Source organism: Lingula anatina, chromosome 1 (genome assembly GCF_051362555.1).
Source record: "Lingula anatina isolate TDL-2025a chromosome 1, LinAna3.0, whole genome shotgun sequence".
Classification (NCBI taxonomy): domain Eukaryota; kingdom Metazoa; phylum Brachiopoda; class Lingulata; order Lingulida; family Lingulidae; genus Lingula; species Lingula anatina.
Window position 1 is genome coordinate 46,871,765 of NC_141767.1, and position 26,047 is coordinate 46,897,811.

Here is a 26,047-nt window from a genome sequence, read left to right on the forward strand (position 1 = left end):
CAGACAGATGTAAGACCCCTTGATCTACACACTTTTATGTGCAATACCAAATATGATAATTGCACAATGAAATTCTGCACATCCATACAAAATAAAATATGAGGTTGCTTTTTTTCAGTACAAAGTAGTTGTCAGATTTCTCTCGACTCCTTGACTAAAGCATTTTATTCCAGTCATCTTCCATTTGCTGTACTGAAGGTGCCATAGTGACATTTATCATGGTGTGGTGTTCAACTGATTGTAAGCCCCATTCAGCTTCATGTAATGTTTAAGATCTGTTCCTTCACTGTATTTTCCTTCATGGCCTTAACATGTATCTTATCCACAAATCACAGAAAGAATGGTTACAAAAAAAAAACATTTTAAAGCTGAAATGTGCATAGTAATGGATCATTTCTGACTGATTTGATATCCTGTTTCCAAGGTTTTCCTCCCTAAGCAAAGCACTGGTTCTGAAATCCTATATAGAACAAATGAAAATGTATTAGTAAAGGGAATATGTATATATCAGTTTACCCAGAACAGCACTTACCTTCATCCTTGCCAACCTTCAGCTTTGACAGGAGCTCTGGAAAGGCAAATAAATAGAATTTATAGGATGACAGGGTCACAGAAATACTAAATTTTGCTCATTAAATTTGTTGCTAATAAAATATGAGTACCACAAACAATGATGTCCATCTTAATGACTAATAATAAATAATTAATGTTTTAATCTTTTTCACGTAATGAAATGGATATTTGTTGACTCAATTAAACTTAGCATTGTTTTAAAATAAAAGATTGAAGGATATGCAGGACCTAACTTTCATTATAATTTTTTCATCAAACTTAAAGGCATAGATACACAGTTCTCATACCCAAATCCTAAAACATAATTAATGCACTTTGATTATGCTCAACCCTAACTATATAGAGGGGTGTAAACAGAAACCATGAAGAATCAAATTACCTGAAATGTTAATGTTGATATTGGCTGTGGCTTCTCCAGCTGTGTTCTTCACTTTGCACACATAGGCACCTGAATCAGCATTGGACACCTAGAGGATGATAACAAAAATAGATGATTACTCAAAACAAATTACAACATGTCTAATATAACATAATATTTGTTTACAACTATGTGCAAGGCAATATTACTTATAACATTGATTTTTTCAGCAGCAGCACATGCAAGCACTAAATAGCTCTTTCAATTAAATTGGCTCATATCATCCCTTAATTTCAAAAGCATATTGCTATGAAATGACAAAAAAGGTATTTTGGATTTAAATTGTTTTTAATTCTTTCAACATTATGCAAATAGTTTGAATGCAAAAACCTCACTACTTTCCAACACATAGCTTATTTCAGTTCATTACACATTTTCTTACATCATCAATTTCCATCACAATAACATAGCCCTCTCCTTCTCTAGCAATATCCAGGAAATAACGGCCACCATCTTTGATGGGCTTTCCTTTGAAAGACCAGTTAGCTTGTGGCTTGTTAGTGGACATGATCTTGAACTCTATGACCATACGGCGGCCTCCGTCTTCCAGTTTAATGCTGGGTTTTTCTGGAATTACTGGTTTCACTTCTTTGGGTCTGGTAAAAATAAAACAATTGTTTAAATTTAAATGTTCAGAAATACTTAGATTTACACAGTTGTTTGCATGTGTTTTGCAAATAAAAATCATGCTCAGTAGTTAATGTAATCTTGTGCTGAACCAGGAAATTTCATAGACAATAATTACAATAACAGTTTTTTAATACTTGTATACAAATTCTCTTTCAGAGTTTAAGTAGTAGAATCCACCATCCAGTATAAATGCGGATGTGAATTTACATGTAGGTATCTGTCTGTTTAAGCAATATCCTTACCCCTCTAGGTTTAGATTGATGTTGGCGCTCCCCTCACCATGATCATTCTTAGCCACAACTTTGTACTGGCCGCCATCTTGGTCAGAGAAATTCTGAAATAAAGTAAATAAAAGACTTTAAATTATAAAATAAATTGAAAGACTAACAATTTTAAGTATATGTTCAAATGGGATAGAATATAATGTGAAGAGGCTTCTAATTTCCAAGATTTTTAAAGAGAAAAAAGTCTAATTAATCATCTTAGTAAAAGCTAAAAGTATTTTATTGCTTACTTATTTCTGGTAATGGACTGAAGACAAACATTAGTTTGTTTAAACATTTTCAAGAACTACAAGTCCAATTAAATGAGGTTGTCTAAAATCTTACAGCCACATCCAGAGTGATAATCCAGATTTCTCCCTCTTGTCTAATCTTCAACTTGTGTCTGACTCCTTCTTTGATAATAGTGCTGCCTTTATACCAGGTTATAGATGGCTGAGGGTCAGCTGTACAGCGGCATTCTATGGTTAGGTTTTTGCCATCTTGACTCACTTTGGGCTTTTCTTTAAAGGAGGGGCCACCACCTTTCTTTTCTTGGCCTGTAAGGGAATCATAAAATACTCTTAGAATGATAGAAGAGAGAAAATGAGTTAAACACGTATTCATTAAAAGTGTACCTATATCTTTAGATGATACAAGGGTGATTAAAAGTAGATATAATTAAGAAATAATTAAAGCAATGATATTGTTTCAATAACAGTGTTTCCCTGAAAAATTTATGCATTAGCTTTATCTATAATATACCAGTGAAGATTCAGAAATGGTGAAGTGAGGGTGAAGGTCATCTGCCAGTAGACAAAAAGGTGTATGCTTGACAGTTTAACTTGACATAAGATACTTCTCTTCTGATGTGTTTGACACATGGGAGAAAGCTATTTCGCCAGACATAAACACAACAGGAGCACTTATTTTTTTTCTTTTTGGGATGAAACATATAGCTAGGCAAACTTTCCACAAATGCCAAATAATATGACTTAAAATAAAATAAGCAGAATTGACAATTCAAAAGCCTGGAGTTTGATTATTTTTACTTTGATTAAAGCATGATTAAAGCAAATATTACGCAGCCTGCAAAAACAAATTATGTACCCAAAAGAAATGATCCGATTTAAGAAGCACACACTGAATGCTGTGTGTGTGTGTGTGTGTGTGTGTGTGTGTGTGTGTGTGTGTGTAAGTGTGTGTGTAAACTGTGCTTGAATAGCTTGATTAACTTCCTTAACTGGCTCTTCTCAGGCATGTATGATTTAGCAGTGAAGCAGACATTTATATTAGTCAAAATTGTAGTAGTTGTGAAAGCTGTAGTGTACAGCAGAGCTCAATGGCACAATTTGAAGCATTTTTTTCTTTATATGTAACCTTGGTTAAGCAAAAGCTACCAATCAGCAATAAATTAAAAATTCCATTTTCAGACATAAGATTAAAAGGTAAAAGGAAAGCATGTATTGTTTAGATAAAGAGGTTAACTGCCACTGAAAAGGTAAAGGGTAGGGAAAAAAGGAGAACAAGTGAGAAGCAGGTAACTGGGATTTTTATAACAGATGGGTGGGAAAGGAATAATGTACTCTACCTTTCACTAGAACACGTAATTGGAAAATAAAGATTTAAGAAAGATCAAAACACTAACAAGTTGAGTAACAGAGATTAGGGAAAAGAAAAAAAAACATCATTTACATACAATCAAAATCCTATACATCTACTGCTACCCTATAAAATACATTAATTCATTTCTGTGCTACATATTTTTAAAAAATCTACATTAATTCTAAGTACCTTGACTAGCAACTCTTCAAACAAAGCAAGTATTCAACAAAATCACACTACTGAATAAAAAATATTCTACAGTATTCAAGTACAGAACTATGATCATCACTCCAAAACACCAAAACAAAAAAAAATCATTTTACCAAAAAATGGACAAATGAATATGGACCCTTTGAGTTATTTGTTGCTTACCTTGTAGATTAAGGGTAATGTTTGCATTGCTTTCACCCAGAGCATTCTTTACATTGCATTTGTAAGTGCCACCATCCTCAGCTTTAGGTTCCTGAAGAGATGGACAAGGTATATACACATGAGTGCAACTGGTTATACCATACACTAATTATTATAACTGACAAAAGTATCAACAGATTTCTAGACAAGAGCCAGAAATGTCATTAATTTTTTTATCAATTCATTCAATCATAGTTTACCCATTTATGCATCAAAATTTCCAACAATATACACACATGCAATACAGGAGTTCTAGATCTGTACCTTAATATCTAAATACAACCAATAGGTATTGGCCTCAGCTTCTACCATCCTGACAGAGTATCTGCCGCTGGAAGTTACGACAGTTGTTCCCCGAAACCATTGGACTTCCGGTGCTGGTGCTGCCTCAACCAGGCAACTCATGATCAGCGTTTTCCCCTCCTGCTTGATGGAGGGTTTCTGTTTGAACTGTGGAGCCTTGCCTTCCCTAGAACACCAAGAATATAGTGTCACTTTATAAATTTAAACAAAAAAACAATTATAATTTCCAAGCAAGTGTGAAGCCCTGTCTTTCTTAAGCCTTACTTTCGTATCAAGTTATGGTCATGATTAAGGATAATGATATAATAAAACACAAACTATATGAAGCAGTTGTATTTTCCATATTTAACCATTATGCCATTACCAATATTATTCTAAATCTGATAAAAGTGTTGTCTTCTAGCTGTTAAGGTTATCTGCTGCAATATTGGTATTGTATTCATCATGTCATTATGACTGATACAATGGTGTTTTTCCTCAATGTGTTCCTACATCTGTTACCATAGTCATAGATACATTTTGTTTAAAAATCCCTCATTCAACATTTTCAGCAATTTTTAGCCAAAAGTACAGTGTCTTGAAACATGCATTAGTGCAAAAAAGTTTCTTGTATATGGTAAGGCATATCTCTTCTATGGCAAGAGCATCCTAGCCAAATGCAGAATGAAAAGGTTATCAATGTATTTTGCTTTACACAGTTACATGTACATAATGGATCTTTCCGTTTTCCAACTCCAATCTAGTTTATAAGCATTATAATTGCTTAGATAATGTTCTTTAATGCATTTGTGAATTGGACAAATGTGAAGGTGACAGACAATGCCATTACCAAATTAAGTATTGACTGCTGATGGTACTGTGGATTTTTTCCAATCAAAGTAAAGGTACCACACATCAAACAGATGACAATAGTGTCATTGATAGCGATTTGTCAACTTGTGATGTTATCCTAGAGGACATAGGCATTCAGACAATGAATTATATAATAAAACTATTGCAGAGTTTGCCTTTAGTTAATGCATTATTTTGCAAACCTCAGAAGGGAGATTTCTATCTAGGCTACACCTCAGTTGACATCACCTTTTTTGGGGTCGACAAAACAACACATTTGACCTCAGTTTAGAATTGTATCAAAACTCCTTATCTTAACATCTCAGAGCACTTAATAAAATTTTTAGTTATTTTTTAGCAAGTATTTTATTTTTTCCTTGTGATGCAGCCTGTGTAAGTTGTGGTTCACTTCTAGTTAGCAGACTGCCAAATATTCAAACACTTGTGGTAAAAATAACTGGCAACACCTAACTTGGTATCTAAGCACCTTATCTGTATTTTCACCTAGAAGTAGTACCTGAGGAACATTCCATGAGTATCCTAAGGCACAGATGTTACTGTCAATGCTTAGCATGCATTCATTATTTTATCCCAAGATTCTAGAAAACAACTTTAACCAACAGATTTAAGTTTGTTTTGGAATGTTTTGTTTTGCTTTCAAACTACACTGAGTCTCATATCTAAGTATGCTACCCGTGCCTTCACCTGAAACAAATCTTATGCACAACAACGTTATAAGGAACATTCCATGTATATCTGAAGGCAACAGTGTACCTGTCAGGGCAGGGCATGCACCCACTTTTTTGTCCTAAGGAAGCAATTTGCGTAAAAAGGTTGATTTTGTGTTGGAATACTAAACTCACACTGGTTTGTTTTTACGGACAATTTGCAGCCTGATTTACCTGGTAGTATGCAACTCCACCAAAAATATTAGGTGTGATCAATCAAAGGAATATTTGACTTTGTTTCCATCGATTCCAAGATTTCTTAGGAACAGATAGCAGCATGCCTACCAAAACTTTTCTCTTCCCTTAACTTTTGGGTTGCTGCATATATGTGTACCTATGAAAATGTTCTATTTTGATCTAAGTGGCATTGCAGTTTCTAAAAATAACAGCAGGAATATCCAATGCTGCACCATGGGCACGGCAGGGCATAAAGTAATTTACTTGTGAAATACTGATAAAAAAGCAATAAGTTGGAAAACAAATATGTGACTTTCCAGTGGTTAGAAGCATACAATAATCTGTTAAACATTTTTTAAATATCAATCAAATTATTTCTAAATTGGTCATTTTTTAATGAAATCACTAATAGGAAAGACATTTTTCAAATGTATGTTCAATGTTCTGCACCCACCTATTCAAAAAGAAATAAATAAAAGGGAGACAGAGAGATGAACATGCTGAAAGCCTAGAAAATGATCTGATGTGCAGAATTTCACAATGGAAAGACCAACAAAAAACTAAAATAACATGCTATCTGGCCAACAAATATATCAGTTATTCATTCATAGCCTTAAGTGTTCCACTGTTGGACAAATGTCTCAGCATGCCTCTTCCTGTGTTTTCTGTTACAATACACCTGCTAAATTCCAAGGATAATCAAGGTCCAATCCTTAAATTCATAGTCTATCATTAAAAATAAGATATCCTCAACAGTTAAAATAATAGTACTTCAGCCTATTCCTCTACTATCAAGAAAACAACCCCCAAACTTCACAACTCCTGTGACTTATTATGTACCACACCTGCTCCAAGATATACAGGAATGCATGTGCAAAAACATCAGAGAATCTCCCAACAGACAGAAATAATACCTATTCTATCAAATAATAAGACAATGAACACAACCAACTCTGCAGAAATCTAGACTTGTAAACCCTTATGCACTCCACCTACTAAGAGGTCTTCTTGAACTGTCTTACTGTGCATTGATCCAACTTCATAAAAAAATTAAATCTTTGAAAAAAGAAAAAAACACAGATTATGACCACCTCTACTCCCCACTGTGTGTAATAACATGCTAGATGAGGCTTTCAATATCAGGTAACAAAACCAAGTATGGTGAGAAAGGTGAGCATAGATTCAACACTACTATTTACTACGGGTAACACATGTTGAAGCTTTATCGAGGAGGTCCAGGTGAAAATCTACTTGATAATATCTGTCTATAGATCTTTGTATATTTACACATTATTTATTTACATATATATATATATATTGATTCTGAACATACTTGTATGTACAGCGTGTTAATATTTCTTTAAAAAACACATGGGCAATAACGTGATCAGTGGCAATGTCATGTATGGACAGAAAGATGCCCTCAATTACATGTGTAAAAAGGAGGGTGGTTCCAAGGAATCCAGCGATATTCATCTGCCACTACTCAATAAATTTGGTGTTCACATCAACAAAAAAGTTTAAAGACAGTCTCAGCGCGTTAAACCCTTAAAATAGCACGAAAATGAATTTTCCTGGAAATCTCACCAATTTCCCCATAATGACCAAGGTATATCCTATCCAAAACCGTTCAGAAAATGAAGCTACCTAATACCGTTTTTAAGTTCCATTAAATAATAAAAGACGACTCGTCTTAAATACTCAGCTGCCACCTCACAGTACGGCTTCAGAACGCGCAATTTCTCGCTAAGTCTCGCGGTTTACTATGAATGAAGTACTACGGCTGAGACCCGGATGTTACTATTTGGCGCCAAAACAGCAAACATGGCTCAGACGCGCGTCAAGTTTGAAGAGGAGAGCGACCAGAGGGGACGAAAGAAAATAGCCACTCCAGTTTGAAAGATACGAAAGAAAATTAGAGACAGACGAAGAAGCACTCAGACTGTGTATGTTGGGAGGGAGGTGGGGCGGTGGAGGACACTTAAAGCTGAGTTAGGACTCGCATACGAGGCAATGGCGAAACTACTACTCGACACGTGAGTATGCGCTTCACAGGTCTCAAGTGTGTCTGATTATCATATTATCCTGTTCACAATAAATGACAATATTTGTGCTCACACAAAGTTGATTACGTGTATAAGAGCGTTTTGGGCTTTTCGTTTTCTGTTTTTGATCGGTACATGTACCGAAAAGATGGACAGGCGGCACTTACATGTCTGACAAGTTTCGCTGTGTAGTCGTGACGTCTATCTCATTCTGACTGAAGCCTGCTGTGATTGGTCGTAAGCGTGGGAAAATCGAGGTCGTGACCTTGAGCCGGAAGTACTTCTGGCTGTGCTCCGAAATCATGATAAATAGTTTTCGTTTTCTAATTCTTTATTCTAGTTGTCTTAACAGGACTTTTGTGACCCAGACTTATTAATATAATAATAAACAATCTCACAAAACACAAATCTGATCAAAGTTTTACATAGAACCTGCTTCTATACATTAATCTAACCCACTGAGACTGTCTTTAAGTAACAACACAATATTAATTGGTAGAAGAGGTTAACCATGCTCATTCAGAAAATGCATTTACAAGAGTCCTTTTGAAATGGCATCATTTAAAAATCACAACAGAGCAGATACACCACTAAAAATAATGATATCAGAAGCAATATAGCACCCAAGTACAGGTAGACAGTTTTTAAAAGTCAATATGTTAAAACCAAAAAACAAACGCTCAGGCACGGTCAGCTCACGACTCCTATCTTCCAATTCAGTAACAGTTAACATAAACTGATCCTGGCATAACCGAGCTATTTCGAACAATAAATAATAATATATACTTTAGTGTTTCCTTGCGACCAGGACAGTTGAAGTGGAAACTTGATTTCTCAGCAATAGATGATCAAAACCTAAAATAAGAATCTATGTGGAAGCTGTAGTTGGACCCTGGGAATGGAGTAAATTTGGATAAAGCCCTAGGAATGATTGGATCTGGATAGAAATCATATCCATTGATATCAGATCTGAAGTAATCTCTGTTTAAATATAAAAATGCATCTTAGAGGTGTGAATTTAAAACCCTTTTAAAATCTTCATATCTCCCCTTTACTATCTGCAAGTAGTTTGAATACTTTCAGTATTTTTATAGGATTGGACAGGAGGAAGGCAGGGTATAGTGTAGTGCCTTCCATCTTCACAAGATACCTTCAAAGTTAATGACTTGGGTTCAATCCAAATTGCCCCTGATAGACCCCTTGCTGGGTTCAATAGACATCAGAGCCTTCCTGTTGCCCTTTTAGCCATGCTATAACCTTCAACAACCCTTTTCTATGTATGTGAAGTAAGCTGGAAGACAGTCCACTTGTTACAAAAACACACTTCTATAATGCCAAATGGGATATTTAAAATATAAATATATTTGATAGAATGTCTCCTAGATGGAAGATATCAATCTGACTGGCTTATCTAAACCACACCCTAAGTTAGGTTGTAATTTATATCCCACATGGATGTTCTTTATGTACAAAACAGTTAGTTTTGAAATAAACAATGTCACATCCAATGTGAATGAAAAACTGATAACATTACATTAATTGATTACATAACTATAGGAAAAAATGCACCTATAATAAAACAAAAACCTCTAAAACCAGAAATATTTGTAAAATAAGATTACAGCTGTGCTGACATCTTTAACCATATTAAATAAAGTGGCTTATTTCTATTGAAACTTTTCTAATTCTTCGAATAAAAAAACCCTGACTTTTTCTGTGAAAATTCTTTAAAAAACAACATAGTTATTGGCAGGAAGTCTTTACTTGAACAGTATGGTAATGAAAACTAGCGTTACAGAAAAATGCCTGACAGTTATCAGGAGATGGTGCTTATACCCCCTTTACACTGGACGGCGTCCTTTCTGCGACCATGAAATTGGCATCGCTGTGGTCGTAAAAAGGAGGCACGAGCATTGATTTGGTATCAGAATGAATGCTCAATGATCGGCCAGTTGTTGGCACGTAAAGTATTATCATTTTTTTACTCTCAAACGGGGCCATATTGCTGGACGCAGAAAGGACGCCGTCCAGTGTAAATGGGCCCTTAGTGATAACATAAGTCTGAATTATTGGTCTTCATCCACAGCAAGATATCTTCATATACTGATCATGAAGTTAACACTTTTAAAATATTTTTAACAAAACATTAAGTTTTTTGAAAATAGCAGTGAATTTACTTGAATTGTGGATGTATATAAAGCACCAAATAACTTATGGAACAGTGTATGTATGTACGTGTGAGTGTATGTGTGTGTATACGCAGGCACGCGTGTACATCTGGATCTCTTTTTTTTTCAAGTAAAATGGCATGAGAAAATTAATTTGACCTTTCAAGTATATGCACTTAGGTGAAGATTTGATGATAAAGCTGAACATATATTCCACTAGCTTTCCTATCTTAGAATGTCAGACTTAAGTAAAATGCTCATTTCCCATGACCATTATAAACATAAAAAAGTCTGAGAAAAATGCCTCTGAAAGATTTATATCTGCCGTTAAATTGATTGCTTTTGGAGAAATGTAAACTCTACAACTGACAGAGCTATTTCCAGTTTTACTATCATATCTGCCCTCTGCTTCAGTCCAAAATGAAATTTACTTATTCTTATTGGAAATAAATATCTAACTATCCAGCTATCCTTCTTCCTCTGAAGCCTCCAACTAATGGCCTGTTATCAAGGAAAAGAAAACAAGATGGCAAAAAAACATGCCAGAATTCAGCATATGATAAACCACTGTCAAATTTGTTGTTTAGAAAAAACTTATCTGTTTACAGGGGTTGAAAACAGGGCAAAAAAGCGATATGTGAAATATTTTTTCATCCTATTCAGCTTGGTCAGATCTATCCTTAGACCTGCAGAATATTCATGGCATGTGACCTGAGTAGAAACAAGATGGTAAAAAGCACATGTATAAGAACTAATCTACTTCTCTACAAAAAATTCTTATGAAATTATTTTGCATAGGAGGATATAATAAACTAAAACACAATTAAAAGCATACTTTATGAGTGGTTCAGTAATCTACCTACATTGAAACATATCACGTAATATACAATTATTCACAGGCCTACCCAACTACCAGACTCGGCACCAAATGATCCTGATTTCACCGGTAGATCAGACCACACTACCCATTTTCAAGGTGTGTGTTGTGTGGTAGTTGGGTAGGCCCGATTCAGATGGTGTTTATCTTGCAATATCAAAGAAAAACGAGGAACTTATTTATTTACTTTGATTGCTTATCAGAAATTTAATATATTACTTCTACTTTATGCATTCATTCTTCATTAAAGATGCATTTAAAGTCAAAATTTTGCTTAAAACTCAATCAAATGCCACCATATAGTTTTTAAATAGTATAACTTGGAGAAAGACCAAACATCATTTCGTAATTCCCAAAATATGATATTTGAATTCTACAAAACGGTGAAGCTATAACATGTTTTGAGCACTTATGTACAAAAACAAATGCAAAATTTGAGAACATTATAGTTATTAGGGTAATTGCAATCTAATATCTGATTTTAAAAAATCTTCAGATCAACCATTTTCATATCCATTTTTTCCTTGTGGTCAGGCTAAGTAACAATTTTAGTCAGATTCAGTCAAGCAGCAGGGACTGTTTATCTGAGTAAGGTAAATACTTGGGTGCAGCTTTCCAGATACTTTGGGCACTTGTTGCTAATTTGTGAAAGGATGAGAGCCCTGCATGTCTGCATTTAACTACCTGGCTGGCTCAATGACCTTTGTGCCACCATATAAAATTTCCCAGAGAAAGATAAACCTCAACCTTCAGATATCTAGCCAAGTTTAGGACTAATGTGTAATTGTATACTGGCGCACCCAGTTCACTTCACCAGGAATACGCACAGTATCAGTTTAATTAAGAGTGTGTGTGTGTGTGTGTGTGTGTGTGTGTGCACATGCCTGTGTGTGCATGCATATACTTTCCCCTGGAACTTTGAGGGCAGACACCAAAACCAGATATATCAGTCATAATGGTATATATAAAACTATGACAAAAGTTGAGAAGACAAATAGTACTCACTGTTTAGGTTGCTGCTGTTCAGCTTGACCTGAAATATACAACAACTAAATTCAGCATTTTCAGTATTCCTTTTTTGGATGTATTAATACAGAAATGAAACAAGTTTCTTCCAAATTATTGTGACATTCTTACCCTGAAATTTACAATACCATCAGGTTAAATTCCCATTGTTGATAAAAACAATATACAATAACCAAAGTTAACTACCTACAAAATAAATAAATAAATAAATAAATAAATAAATAAATAAATAAATTCCTATGTGAAAGAAGAGTTACTTTTCTCATGGTGGGATGGTGGGATGAAAATGCCATTACAAACAGGGATTTAAATATTTTTGATTAATAAAATCAACAGTGAGATATTGTCAATAACTGACTGTAACTATAAAATGGAATGGTCATTTGGATTGATGTTAACTGTGGATTTTCAACTGATTTATAAGTTTTGGGAAGAAAAAGATGAAGGGTTTCACAGATTATTTTAATACAGAACAACATGACAACTTATTCATGGGATAAAGGAAGTTGGGTCTGAATGAATGAAAACACCATTCCTTGGTTGAAATTGTGAACAATAACATAAGGTGATAATCAACACACCCAGGTAAACATCATGATCTGGTTATCCCCTTAAGTAAATCAAATTTTGAGGGGGTCAAAGTTGTTTTTTTCAAAACAGAAAAGTATCTTTTGAGACCTTTTCTTGGTCCTAAAGAGGTCTAAATAGCATCTACACATGGAGCAGCATGTGCAAAAACAGTTGGTATCAAACAAGGGTGTTTTTGCACACCAAGTCATAAACTGTAAGTAAACATGTCAGGCACCAAGTTCAACAAAGGGCATCAGAAATGCTTAACTTTTTAAATAAATGCACTTTCATTCATGACAGTTTTCATCTTAATGTTTGTTTGCTACAAGTTTTCTTTGGTAAAAGCACTTGTCACAACTAAAACAACACAATGTTTCAATTGTGACAGGTGTGCTCATCTGTCTACTTCCTCCTTTCATTTGGCTCATGAGTAAATGTTGCATTATTCTTTTAGGTATCACAGCATCTGTTAGCAGATAGCTACACAAATATGGTTTTGCAACATATACATATACAAATATACATAGATGTATGAATCATTTTAGGATACAGAATTGCACAACAAAGGATAAAGAATAGTACTGACATATGTTTAAAAATCCAGGTACTGAAAGGATATAGTTATCTTTTCTGTCATGCATAATGGGTGGGTAATATGACATAAGCACCTTTTCACACCCCTTACCTTGTATCCTCATCAACATGGTAGTTAGCACTATAAACAAAATTCAATACAGATATTTCATACACAAATAGCCACAAAACATAATAAAGACTACAACCAAACAAAATTGCTTGTGTTGGGTACATGTATGTGTTCAGGCTTCACTAAGTTCAATTTAGTTGTACAGAGAAATGCTGTAAAATGCCCCTAGGATACTGAAATAATGAAACAAGACAAAAGCATCTGTGTAGCTTGAACACATTATGCTGAATTTTAAATCTACTTTGTTGCTTAAAAATTACAATGCAGAAAACACCCATTAATGGGTCCCAAATGGGGTGTCAAAAACAGCATAAGTGATTAAATTGTGCTTCCTACAGGACCAACTGAAATATATATATAACAAAAAGAGATTCATAACTATGGACTGTGTACTGAACCTATACAACAACCTAGCACAAACCACCTGTCACCTTTCACCTGTGCAGACTTCACAGAATGTTTTCTTTAAATCAAGCTGAGTTAGGACATGCCTTTCTAACAAGTAGAAATGAAACTGTAAACATTTCATGAACATGAAAGTTTGAATAAATAAATAACATTATATTAATTATGGTTATTATAATTTATGCCAAACATGTAAATGTCACATTTGAGTTTGATTCCCTACTTGAAATTTTATTCTTCAATGACTTTTAAATTAAGCTTTCATCCTCAAACAATTATCCTGGGATGACAGGTGGTTAGTTGTCTATCTATAAAAAAAAACATCCAACAAATACATGCCACATATATTATGCCTTGCTACCTACACATAAGACACAAAGTAAAAATAAAAATGTAAGAAACACAAGAGGTACCTTCAAAGTTGAGGCTCAAAGTAGCATTTGACTCCCCAAGGGCATTTTTGGCACTGACTTTATATTCTCCACCATCCTCTTTGCTCACATTTGAAATTACATAGCGCAGGGTGTAGTTATTCCCATCTGCGACACTTGTGATCTTGTATCTTCCACCATCTTTGACAACTTTGTCTCCAAAAAACCAAGTGATCGTAGGCTTGGGATCTGCACTAAGTTTGCATTCAAAGACAATATTTTCTCCCTCTTGCTTGATGACAGGTTTCTGTGTGAAAGAAGGTCTCTGGCCACGTTTGCCAGGAGCCTCCTCGCCTGAAACGCCAATGCAGGAAATCTAACATGCACAGCTAAAATAATCGAGCTGGGCTTAAGCTAGCATATCAAATGCTGACCAATGGATCAGTTCCATTCCCTTTGAGTCATTAAAATTTGATATGTGTAGTTATACTTCAATAAGTTTGCACATTTGGCAAAAAAGGTTTTCGAAAATTAAGGAAAATTATGCCAGCTCAGCCCAGCTTAGTATCTAAAGAGAAAACAGCTAAAATTGTACAAAAAGAAAAAAGAATTTTTCAAATAATAATTTATAAGAGAAAACTCCACAACAGATTTCTAAAAGAAAGTTAGATACATGCTTTTATTCACAGAAATTCTAATTACTCTAAAAAAGACACTAACTTCACCTAGAGAATGTTATCCAGTGCCATTTTACACACATGTATGCTTGTAATACTCTCACGGACACTTAAAACAATTAATAATGAACAGTCTAGAATACAGGCACAAACTGATAGTCCAGGAAATTGGTGAAAAATTGTGCATTTTTTACCTACAAGCATGAAATTTGGCACACTTATGGACAATAAAATTCTAAGCAAATTTGGATATATGGGCATGTCTGAAAATTCCAAAATGGCCGTCAAATCCAATATGGCCACCAAAATACCTTTTCAAATTAAAACTTCAAGTACATAGTCTTCTAATGACTTAAACTATCATATAAAGGTTAGAAAACACCATGGTATGAATCCTTCAGGTGTATTAAATCCAAAATGGCCGCCAAAAGTAAAAAAGCAGACCATTTATTCAAGATTTCCATTTGAATCGGGAATTCATCAAGCACTTAAAACTACAAGCATAAAATTTGGCAGGTTTGTGGAAAATGAAATTCTGAGCAAGTTTGGATGTATGGGCATATCCGAAAATTTAAAAATGGCCTTCAAATCCAAGATGGCCTCCAAAAATACGGCTTCTAATTAAAACTTCAAGTATATAGTCTTTTAAGGGCGTAAATATCATACAAAGGTTAAAAAACACCACGGTATGAATTCAGAATCAATATTTGCTTTTTTAGGTGTATTAAATCCAAAATGGCCGCCAATAGTAAAAAGCACTCTACTAATCCAAGATATCCAGCAGAGTGGTTAATTCATCAAAAACTACAAGCATAGCATTTGGTACAGTTGTAAAACAGGATTCCAAGCACTTTTGGATGTATGAGCATGTCTAAAAATTTCAACATATGGCCCCCAAATCCAATATAGCCGACACAAATGCCCGTTCAAATTAAAACTTCAAGTATATATAATCCTATAATAACTTAAGATAACATTTTATGGTTAGACAAGACTATGGTATGCATGAAGTATCAATATTTGATTCTTTAAGTGTATAGAAATCCAAAATGGCCTCCAAAAAAAGAAAAACAGGCCACTCACAGCAGCAGTATGGTGAATTCATCATGCACTTAAAACTACAAGCATGAAAATTGGCTCAATTGTACAGAACAGGATTCTAAGCTATTTGTTATATAGGGACATGTCTGAATATTCTAATATGGCCACTAAAACCCTTTTAAAGTAAAAAAAGACTACTATATAATCTGACTGACAACAGTCTTTACTCTTTTTTGGTTTTTCGCTCCTTTAGTTACATTTAGACCCAAATGACCATAAAAAATGGAACAGGACTCCTTTTGGTCTAGTTGTGACACCACATGCAGCAATTCTATAAATGTCAAGGATATGAAAATGTCAAGGTATTTTCACAAATAAGTTTCAAATTAACGAAAGTTATTTTATCAAGTAAGTGTTGCACATTTTATGGGCGGTCAACCTTTTACTTTAGTAAATGGACAATATCTCAACAGAGGATATCAGCTAGCTACACCGAAATTTCTACTTATTTGGTTAAATAATTTTCATTCATTAATGTGTGCCTAGCTTTACTAGTAGCTGTGTTTCCCTCAGCTTTCCCAGTATTTCCTTAAAGCTAAAGCTTCTACATGTAATCCACTTTCCCCAACAAAATACCAAGAGGCATTGGTCGTCTTTAACACCAGAAAGCATCAGTTTACATGCATGAGGGTCAATAGGAATATGAAAGTGTGGTAGGGCATAGTAGTAGATGTAGGTTACTAGTGTGAACCTTTATAGGACCAGTCTTCCAATGCTTCTGACTCAGTTTACATGCATGACGGTCCATAGGAACATGAAAGTGTGGAAGGGCATGTTAGTAGATGTAGGTTACTAGTGTGAACCCTTATAGCACCAGTCTTCCAATGCTTCTGACTCCCCTCACCACAGTTAGCAACTGCACACATAACTACAAACAGATGTGGTAGGAGCTACCTGGTAGATTTTGTAAGCTGGGTAAGTGAATACTCCTCATGGCTTCATTCTGGATTGTCCCACAGAGACAATGATGCCGGAAATCTCATGAATTTTTACCTTTCAAAGTCCATATTGCACTAATTTCTTGGTTTAATCCTCAGAATACATCGTTTTTTGAAGTTTTATATGTATTAACTGTCTGGAGGATTTTAATTCTTTTATTTTCATGTTCAGTTTTTTGAAAGCATAAATTTGTAACTAAACAAGTTGCCAAATGATCAAATGAAAACCAAAGTTTGGCGCCTATAGATCAGTGCTTCTTTTTTAGTGCACGAAGTGTTGGATACAGCACGTATCAACACCTGCCCTCTGTTTGGGGTACAGGTATTTCTTTGCTCATAAATTTTCACTAAATTCTCGGTAGCCATTACTGCGAATGTGCTAAAGCCAATTTTTTAAATAAGAAGCTTTTCTAATTTACTTTTGAAGCACAAGATAACATCATAACATTATCGAGTGCAAATGTGCCCCGCTTTTAGTACTTTACCAATGAAAAACACCAAATTGTTGAGACCTGTATGTTTGATTAGCTGTCATTTTTGTTATATTTATGAGCATTTGATGAAGCGCCATGCACTGATCTAGCTGAAGAATCATAACCAACAGACAAAATTGGTACACCCCTAGTTTTTTATATTTGCCTCTTTAAGGCTAAGTTATTGTGGTGTTTCTTTCACATTTTATGGATTCTGCACGATACTTTTTTTTTTCTTAGAAAGGGGGAGTCACTCATGAGTGCCATATAAGAAGATTGCTAACTGGGAATTGATCTAAATGAGAATCCAGAGCAAAAAGTCAAACTACTTATGTTGGTTTATCAAAAGAATGACTTTTTTCAGTACATAATAAATGTATCATGCTTGATGGTTTTTTAAAAACTCTGTAGCATAGCTCCTGCACAGGTAGGAATATGCTGATTATACAGGTAGTTTGCAAAGCCCACATGCTTATTCCCGAGTGATTACAATTCAATAGTTGTGGTCTGCTGACTTTTGGAGGCCATTTTGGAATTTTAAAACCTTAAGTGGCAGATATTGATACTTCATACATACAGTGGTATTTTCTAACCATTAAATGATATTTTTATAAAAGACTATACAAATAACTTTCACCTTGAAAGGGTATTTTGGGGGCAATATTAAAATTGGCTGCCATATTGGAATTTTCAGACATGCCCCTATATCCAACGTTGCTTAGAATCATGTTCTACATAACTGTGCCAATTTTTATGCTTGTAATTGTAAGTGCTTGATGATTTTACAAAACTGCTGCATATTTGGCGCAAGTAAACTGCTTATTTTACTTTTGGAGGCCATTTTGGAATTCTATACACCTGTAGAAGCGGATATTGATAATTCATTCATAGCATGATATTTTCCAGCTATAAAATGATATTCTAAACCATTTTAGGACTATATATTAGATGTTTTAATTTAAAAGAGTATTTGTGGCAGCCATATTGGATTTGGCGGCCATACTGGAATTTTCAGACATGCCCATATATCCAAAAAAGCTTAGAATTCCATTATCTACAACTGTGGCAAACTTCATGCTTGTAGGTAAAAAACGCACAATTCACCCTTTTTTCTGCACCAATTTCTTGGACTATGAAGGTGCAAACCATCTAGGTTTCTTACTATCAGTGATGGGTACCATTACACCATTATATTTGCTTTTTCCTGTCTTTTTTTGGCACCAACACTGAAAAACTTAATAGGTATCATTTTGATTCATCACTTACTATCAAAGTTGAGCCTGATTGTGGCATTGCTCTCTCCCCTCTCATTCTTGGCATTAACTTTATAGTTTCCTGCATCCTCAGCAGTCACCCCCTTGATTTCCAGTACAACACGGAACAGGTTGTCACCTTTGGGGTCAGCATAAATCTGGTAACGACCTACAATAGAAAAAATCTCAATTCAGATATCAATTTTTAACCCCTAAGTGGCATGAGTTGAGAGTCTTTGTTATTCCTTTAAAAATATTTTATTTATTGATACTTTTGTTTTTATCCAAGCTTCATATGCCAAATGTACTGTGTAAATATTTTATGCATTAATCATAACGTCTTGGAATACTTAACATTGGTAATCTATACATTTTTTAAAACCAATCGAGTGGTAATTGTATAGTTTAAAAATACAATTTTGTTACACATGTCAACTAGTCACTATGTATCCCAAACAAAGGAAAATGTAGGTAAAATAAGAAGATGAATGCAAATATGCTATGTCATAATCATTAACTTTATTTTCTACAAGTATGTTTTTGACAGTTAGACACACCTGTATACATCATCAGTAAACTATGAACTTTTTTAGCACCTAAATATGTCAAAACATCTAAGTCAATCTACCTCATGATAGCAGGTGTTCCAAACGTACCCAATTTTTTCTTAGCATGATAAATCTTACCACAGGAGTGGAATTTTAATCATGATATTAAGATCGAAATGATGTTGTGCTCCAGAATATAACATGACGTCTACATCTGCGCTGACTTGCCTCAATCACTATATACACCAATCCTTCCCTCGATTGTTCAATCAATACAAAGGGTGTGTGCCAATGTGCATGTATACAAGAGTGCTTGTCAACTTACATAACATTTCATAATCTTAATTCCAGCACAACCTCATATTTTCTATAAGATGCCTTCAGTACCAATCCAACCAGTTAGAATGAAAAAAATAGTTATAATATTTTTTTATATATACTCTATCACACATTGGTTTCTATTTGCAACTGCCTAGTGCACACAAATGTATATCTTCATATCCTATAAGACTGGTTAACCAATGAGTGGACCACACAATTGAAAGCAATAGGTATACAAGATCAATTCCTACACCCTGGTGGGCTGCAATTCCACACTTTTTATGCTACCCTCCCATTCATAGCATGGCTGTAATTTTCAAGATAGCTCAAGAGCACTCACATCGAAAGGTCAGAACCTCCTCCTGATTAATTCTGCTCTGATGTTCTGATGAATAACAGGACAAAAATTAAAGTTTAGCTAACAATACATGGACAGTGAAATACACTCATGGTTCATAATAGCTATTACTTAGGAGTTTAATTTGAACAGTGATGAGCTAAAAAAAAATACACTTTTTTTATGTTTTTCTTCAAATGTTGTCCCAACGTTAGTTATACTGCAGCACTTACAGTCCAGATAAAGGGCATATGTGTGCAGCTTACTGGAAAATGTGCAAAAAAAGGACATCCCTTTGAGTGTTTGCCCATCAGAAAGAAAAATATATACTGCTGCCCATCTACTAATCATCCATTCCAATACACTTTTTTACATGGAATTTCATTTGCATAAATGAAAGGTCCATTTGGTGCAATTAATATGAAAAAAATGCAAACAGTCCCCTAGTGATTCAATGATTTTAACTAAAATCTCTACAAGTACCTGTCAGGAAAGCAAGCAGGCAGCGTGAAGGTGGGGAGATAATTTCAATGGAAAAATGTGATATGCTATAACAAGCAATTAGAAGCTAATATGTGGTAAAGTCACCACACGATGCCATAACTGGTATATCAGAGACAGGTGTTGTATGCTTTAATCCCACCTTGGGGAGCCTAAGTTCCATCTTTCTCCAATAAAAAAAACTCAGGTAAAATTCTAGCCAAAATGGAATGTTATTGCCTTCATTTAAACACTGAGATTTACACTTAAATCCCAGGGAAACCATTTTCTTCATTTTTTTGTAATAATCCTAACCCCCCCCCCCCCTTTTGCAATTATTCTCTGCATGCTGATCATATTGCTTTCTTATCCCCTAAACCAGCTATATGCTATTACCCTGGTATTCAGAACCCAAGCTGCAGCTCCTTAAAATCTATATTTAAAGATTCACATTTCAGCATTTCCACCTGGTTATCTGAGAGGATGCCTACCTTGCTAGCTCCAGGCATATCTAGCTCCTGAGATTTATTAGCCAGCTAGTGCTTAATCCGCAGTCCAGACTGTCTGCGTATGTTTAAATGTACTGACAGTCGAGTTCAAAATATACATCAATTTCATCAAATCATGCTGAAAAAGCCATCTTTGAAACTTCCCCATTAACTGCCAAAACTCAAATGGGAAAAAGGCAAGAAATAAAAGAGTACAGTATAAGAAGTCTTCAAATTTGAGGTTTATTATCATTTTAAAGAAAATGTGAATACAACATCTCTCATTATAACTATGAATAAAGAAATATCTTGTGCTCATGTGCTCTATATGCCAACTGTTCTTTCTCTATGCACTTCAAAGATCCATTATATCCAGAAACTAATCATTTATGTATTTTACAGCCCTTGCTCCAAAAGGGTAGTCAAAAATTTTAAACAGAATACAGCATCTATCCAGAATCAAAAATCTATGTTGAAGAACCTTTCCTACAATACCTTCTTGGCAACAATGCCAACAATTTATGTGGCTCTGTCCCACAACATTTTCTGCTTAACTGTAATCATTCACCTTCTGCTTATTTTGGCAATAAAAGGTACATAATATGTTTATGTGTAGAAAATAAGAAAAAGTTTACAGTGGTGGAATGTTTATGAGACAAGTCAATAGGAATAGGAAACAGTCTGGTCTGCTTCTATGTGTACATGCTCTCTAATGTATGTATATATTATCATGTGCTATAAAAAAAACATCTCTTTAGTCCAAAATGGTGGGAGTGGTGCTTTGCAATGAGTAAGACTGGTTCCCATAACTAGATCAATCTAACAGGATCGATCCATCTCTAAGTGGCATAGATGTCTGGCACACCTACTAAAGCTGCAAAATGATAATTAATTACCCCCTTACAGCTTCAGTAGGCGTGACAGACATCTAAGCCACTTAATTTGATTGCAATTTAGCAAGAATCCCCTCGTAGATATATCGATCCACAGTTAGTACAATAGGGTCTGGGAAAGATCCCTTACAGTCATGTGCCTATTTCTTTCTCACTTTTCCTTACCTTCATCATGGAGTTCCACAGTGTCTCTGAACCAGCGGATGGTGGGGGCTGGCTGTGCCTTAAGCTGGCATTCAAACACAAGCTTTTTGCCACCATCTTCCTGCTTGATGGATGGTTTTTGTGTGAACTGTGGGGCTATTCCGTCTTGTCTGGCAAAAAAAAGAAGGAAATTGTAAAATGTGAGTATCTATTTCCAGGCATCAAAATGAAACATGAATGAATTGTTCATTGATGATGCTAGTCTAACAGGAAGAGAGATGGCATTAATGTTACAGCAAATACTACATGATTACAATACTTAACAACTAATATTCACAAAATATCCCAATGTTTAAAATTGTAAGTGTTATTAAAATAATTATGAATATAATTAAAATGATTTACTTAAAATAATTCAATATAAACCAATAATTTAACATCTGTGATAATAGATACAGTATATTACATATTAGATGCCATACACAAAATGTACACAAGGTCATAAAACTCCACTCATCAATTCAAAATTCGAACCCATATAAACTGCAGAACTGCTTTCCCCATATCATTTGTTATATTTCATTAATGATAATGGCTTGAATAACATTTGGATTGTGTTGGATTATGATTTGAAAAAAAAAAAGCTTTGACAAGACTGAATACCAACTGAAGATTGACATGTGTGCACCTTGATAATCTGGAGGTTTATTGGTCCAAAAAATTGTCACATTTTCATCAGTTTTTTAATAAAAGGGTTCGTTGGTCCGAAGGTTCGATGGTGAACATTTGGACCAACAAACCTTCAGACTATTGTCATGCACCCAATTTATATAGGTAACCAAAGAGGCATTGAGAGGCTTCCAAGAAACCTTTGATTTTTTTTTTTTTGAAACATCAGTGGCATATTATGCTAAATGTCAAGTCAGTTCAATTAGTGAAGTTCATTTATACATCATACCTACCTGAGAAGGCCCAGAATAACTGCTATTTTCAGAAATGTACAAGAACATTTGAACAAAAACAGATAAATGGCAAGTGTATCATAATGCTATATATTGCATTGCATTCACTTCATTTAGTTTTAATTGATCATGCTTAGTAATTAGAGTATTTTTAGGCTGTCAATTAGTCATCTATATTTGCTGTTATTTTTTATAAAATAATTACTTATTTCAATTTTTGTTTATTTTTTTTTTCACTATCATAAACACAACCTGTATGCCACCAGTGCTAAAAATATACAGATATATGCTCCTAGTCCTAGTTTGGTAACTCTTGGTGTTTGGGGTAACTCCAGGTAAAATACAGGTAGGTAGTTTGAGTTCTGGAACCATGTGTTATAGGTATTAAGATACACAGGTAGAAAGACCAATGGGTTTTGGCAAAGTTTGTGGCACAAGGATCTATGTAATAGACATGTATACAGGTAGAGTAAACATGCACATTAGACCAATGAACCGAGACTAAGTGGATGGCACATTGATGTAGTCCACACCATTAGCAATATACTCCATTTAACAAGATGTGTTGTTATAATTAACATGTAACCTATCCAGTGTTCTATTCACACATGCACCCATCAAAATGAATATAGGAGTCACAGTTACAAAACATTTAGTGAAAAGACTGCAACTTTATATAAGCTTTTTCTGAATATAACCTGTTATATCGATCTTCATTGCATGATCAAAATGAGGAGAATGTCTGCAAAATACCTGAGTGCTCCTCAAAGGACAATTCAGGGTAAAACAATACCTTGCATTATCATTTATGGGTATTTTTTAGGTGTTACCATCTTCTGCTTTATCAATCAATACAAGTATTTTCCATCACAGCCAGACATATTATCATTTTCCCCAAGTATATTTGCACATATTTCACAAACCCACACACTAAATGCACTAAGAAATGCTCGTAAGGCAACCATGTGCATTGCTTTCAATCTGTCTGGCATTATGATAATGGCACAAGATCACCAGTTCATGGTTCCACAAGTGGAAAACATATGGATCCCTTAACTACAGCTACATATCCAAATTCCAGGTAGATTTGTTTACGTAACATAGACAGAAAGAAGGTTTTTCTACCCATTACATCAAATTTTCTAATACCAATGAACTAATAAAGTCTACTAAAAACAAGCCAGTGAGTGAGAAGACCATTAGCAGACATAATATACATGTAAGGTAAAAGTGCAGTTCAGCTGACATACTGTATTCATTTTTTTCTTATATATGCCAAACTGTATTTGTGAGTTTTAGGTAATAGCAGTTAGACCCAAGTTTCTAATGATATGTGAAGTGAAGGCTACAACAAAAAGTAAAACACATAAGAAAAGTTCATGGAACAGTTCTAAGGAGTATTACAAGTATTACTAGGTACTAAATTATTCTGTGCTGGATATCCAAATAGTCTGTGGCGCTGTTGGATGTTCAGAAAGAGGCTGGAATTTGGCATATCTATTCTTTTAATGGTCTCCTGTGTTTTTCAATTACTCATAAAATAAACAGTTCCATGATATCAGACTTAATAAATGGTACTACCCATCAACATTTTTGAGGTTTGGAAACTTTCTGTCCAGAAAGCAGTTGGATGAGGCACATGGCACCTTTCTTAACTAACCAATATTACATTTTTATCTAATATTTCTAATTTTTATCTAATATTTCATACTCCTGACATGATTGAAAAATGATAAATATGTTGGGATGAAATATTTCTTCTGTAAATTTCAACTTCAAAATCAAATTTGATATGCAGACATTTACTGATCAAAAACAAGCAAGTGTTGCCATAATGCATTCCATTTTCAAAAATAGCCTGGATTCATTTTGGTCACAAGTTACACACATCATGAACTCCAAGCACAGTAACTCTTTCATAAAGGTACTCAGTGGGATATCCCTACCCAACTACCAGGTATTTCCAGATTAGATTTTCGAGTCCACCTGTCTACCCACTCAGCAGGACAAGACTTCAGCACAGTGCCTGCAAAACCATTCAACATTTCAACATGGCCCAATACTGATAAGGTTAACGATGAAAAAATTGACCAACAAATTCAGAATATGGTTTCTATTTCCAAATAAATGTCCAGACACATAGTGTTTGTCCATAAAAAATGTAGTGCTGCATAACTGCTAATATTCCCAGTGTTTCCCACTTTTATGGTTATAGAGGTTGTATGCTGTACACAGATATCTCGTAAACAGTTGCCAAACTGATATACATGGCAAATTGATGTAAAGAAGCGCTACGCAAAACAACTTGGCTAATAGCTGCTTGGAAGGAAAGTCCGATATACTGGATATATGCATCAGACCAAAACCTGGCAGAATGCATCTTTTAGCAGATAAAAAATAAAACCATTTTAACAATTTTATTCAAATTATTTATGCATGAAAGAATGGACTCAACTTTATTTGTTGCTGTCTTAACACAAAGTGAATCCATGCCGAATCAAACACTGTTCTCTAGTATAGTCTTATATAATAGCACCAAATAAACACTGAATTCAGCATAACATTCCTCCCACTTCCAAGCATCTGCCTCCTTGACTTTGGCTGTGAAACACCTTGTGTATGTTGACATAACACCCTGAACCTCAGCTGTAAATGCAACCAGCCCTTACTAGGAGCACCACCTCTCAAGGTGCTACACCCAATGTTCACATTAGGATTCATGAGGATAAATTCTGGATATATCTAGGACTGATTTAATATCCATACAGTGTGGTCATGTTGAACTGATTAGAGCCTGGACAACAAGCTGCAGAGCCTCCAGGTTAATTTCAAGCTATGTTGGCGTAATGTTTGTTTTGAATGCATGAAATAAGTACTGAATTATTTCATGAGCAAAGTTTAAGAAGTAGCATTTAAAAAAGCTATGCAAAAAGCATTTTAGCATATCACAAATAAGGGAGTCAACTTGTGTAGAACACCATAAAGGTGGTTTTATCAAGTAATTATAAGGAGAGGTTGTCTGCTGCACTGCATGAATTAAGAACAGCAGTTAAATACATGCCTAAACAATCTTCTATTTCAATTTTACTTCCGTTTTCTATTAAACATTTTTGACTTGGTCTAACTTGATGCAGAAAATGTGTAGTACTGAACTATTCTAGCTGACACCGAGATTCATGTACTCAATCCTCTCAAACATGTTCTTTCATTTTCAGACGCTGCCGAGTTAACTTTAACGTGTTTGTTTTTCTTAGCACCCTGAACATTTCTGTGAAGTCCTTTTCTGCATTGACCCACCAAACATATCAGTTGTAGAAACCTAATGACT

General features: G+C 34.7%; 1 protein-coding gene across 2 annotated transcripts in view; it reads right to left on the bottom strand.

Annotated features, from left to right (window-relative positions):
* Positions 1 to 26,047, bottom strand: part of LOC106165989 (twitchin) — a 103,219-nt gene that overhangs the window by 60,806 nt on the left and 16,366 nt on the right. For both annotated transcript variants that reach the window (XM_087001753.1, XM_087001752.1), the window contains exons 4-15: positions 21,779 to 21,927; positions 18,560 to 18,715; positions 14,147 to 14,458; positions 13,308 to 13,337; positions 12,032 to 12,059; positions 4,162 to 4,366; positions 3,859 to 3,949; positions 2,230 to 2,441; positions 1,864 to 1,955; positions 1,374 to 1,587; positions 953 to 1,040; positions 533 to 568 (exon numbers count right to left, since the gene is read on the bottom strand). In XM_087001753.1, coding sequence (XP_086857879.1) covers positions 533 to 568; positions 953 to 1,040; positions 1,374 to 1,587; positions 1,864 to 1,955; positions 2,230 to 2,441; positions 3,859 to 3,949; positions 4,162 to 4,366; positions 12,032 to 12,059; positions 13,308 to 13,337; positions 14,147 to 14,458; positions 18,560 to 18,715; positions 21,779 to 21,927 — 1,613 coding nt within the window. The remainder of the gene's footprint in view (positions 1 to 532; positions 569 to 952; positions 1,041 to 1,373; positions 1,588 to 1,863; positions 1,956 to 2,229; positions 2,442 to 3,858; positions 3,950 to 4,161; positions 4,367 to 12,031; positions 12,060 to 13,307; positions 13,338 to 14,146; positions 14,459 to 18,559; positions 18,716 to 21,778; positions 21,928 to 26,047) is intronic.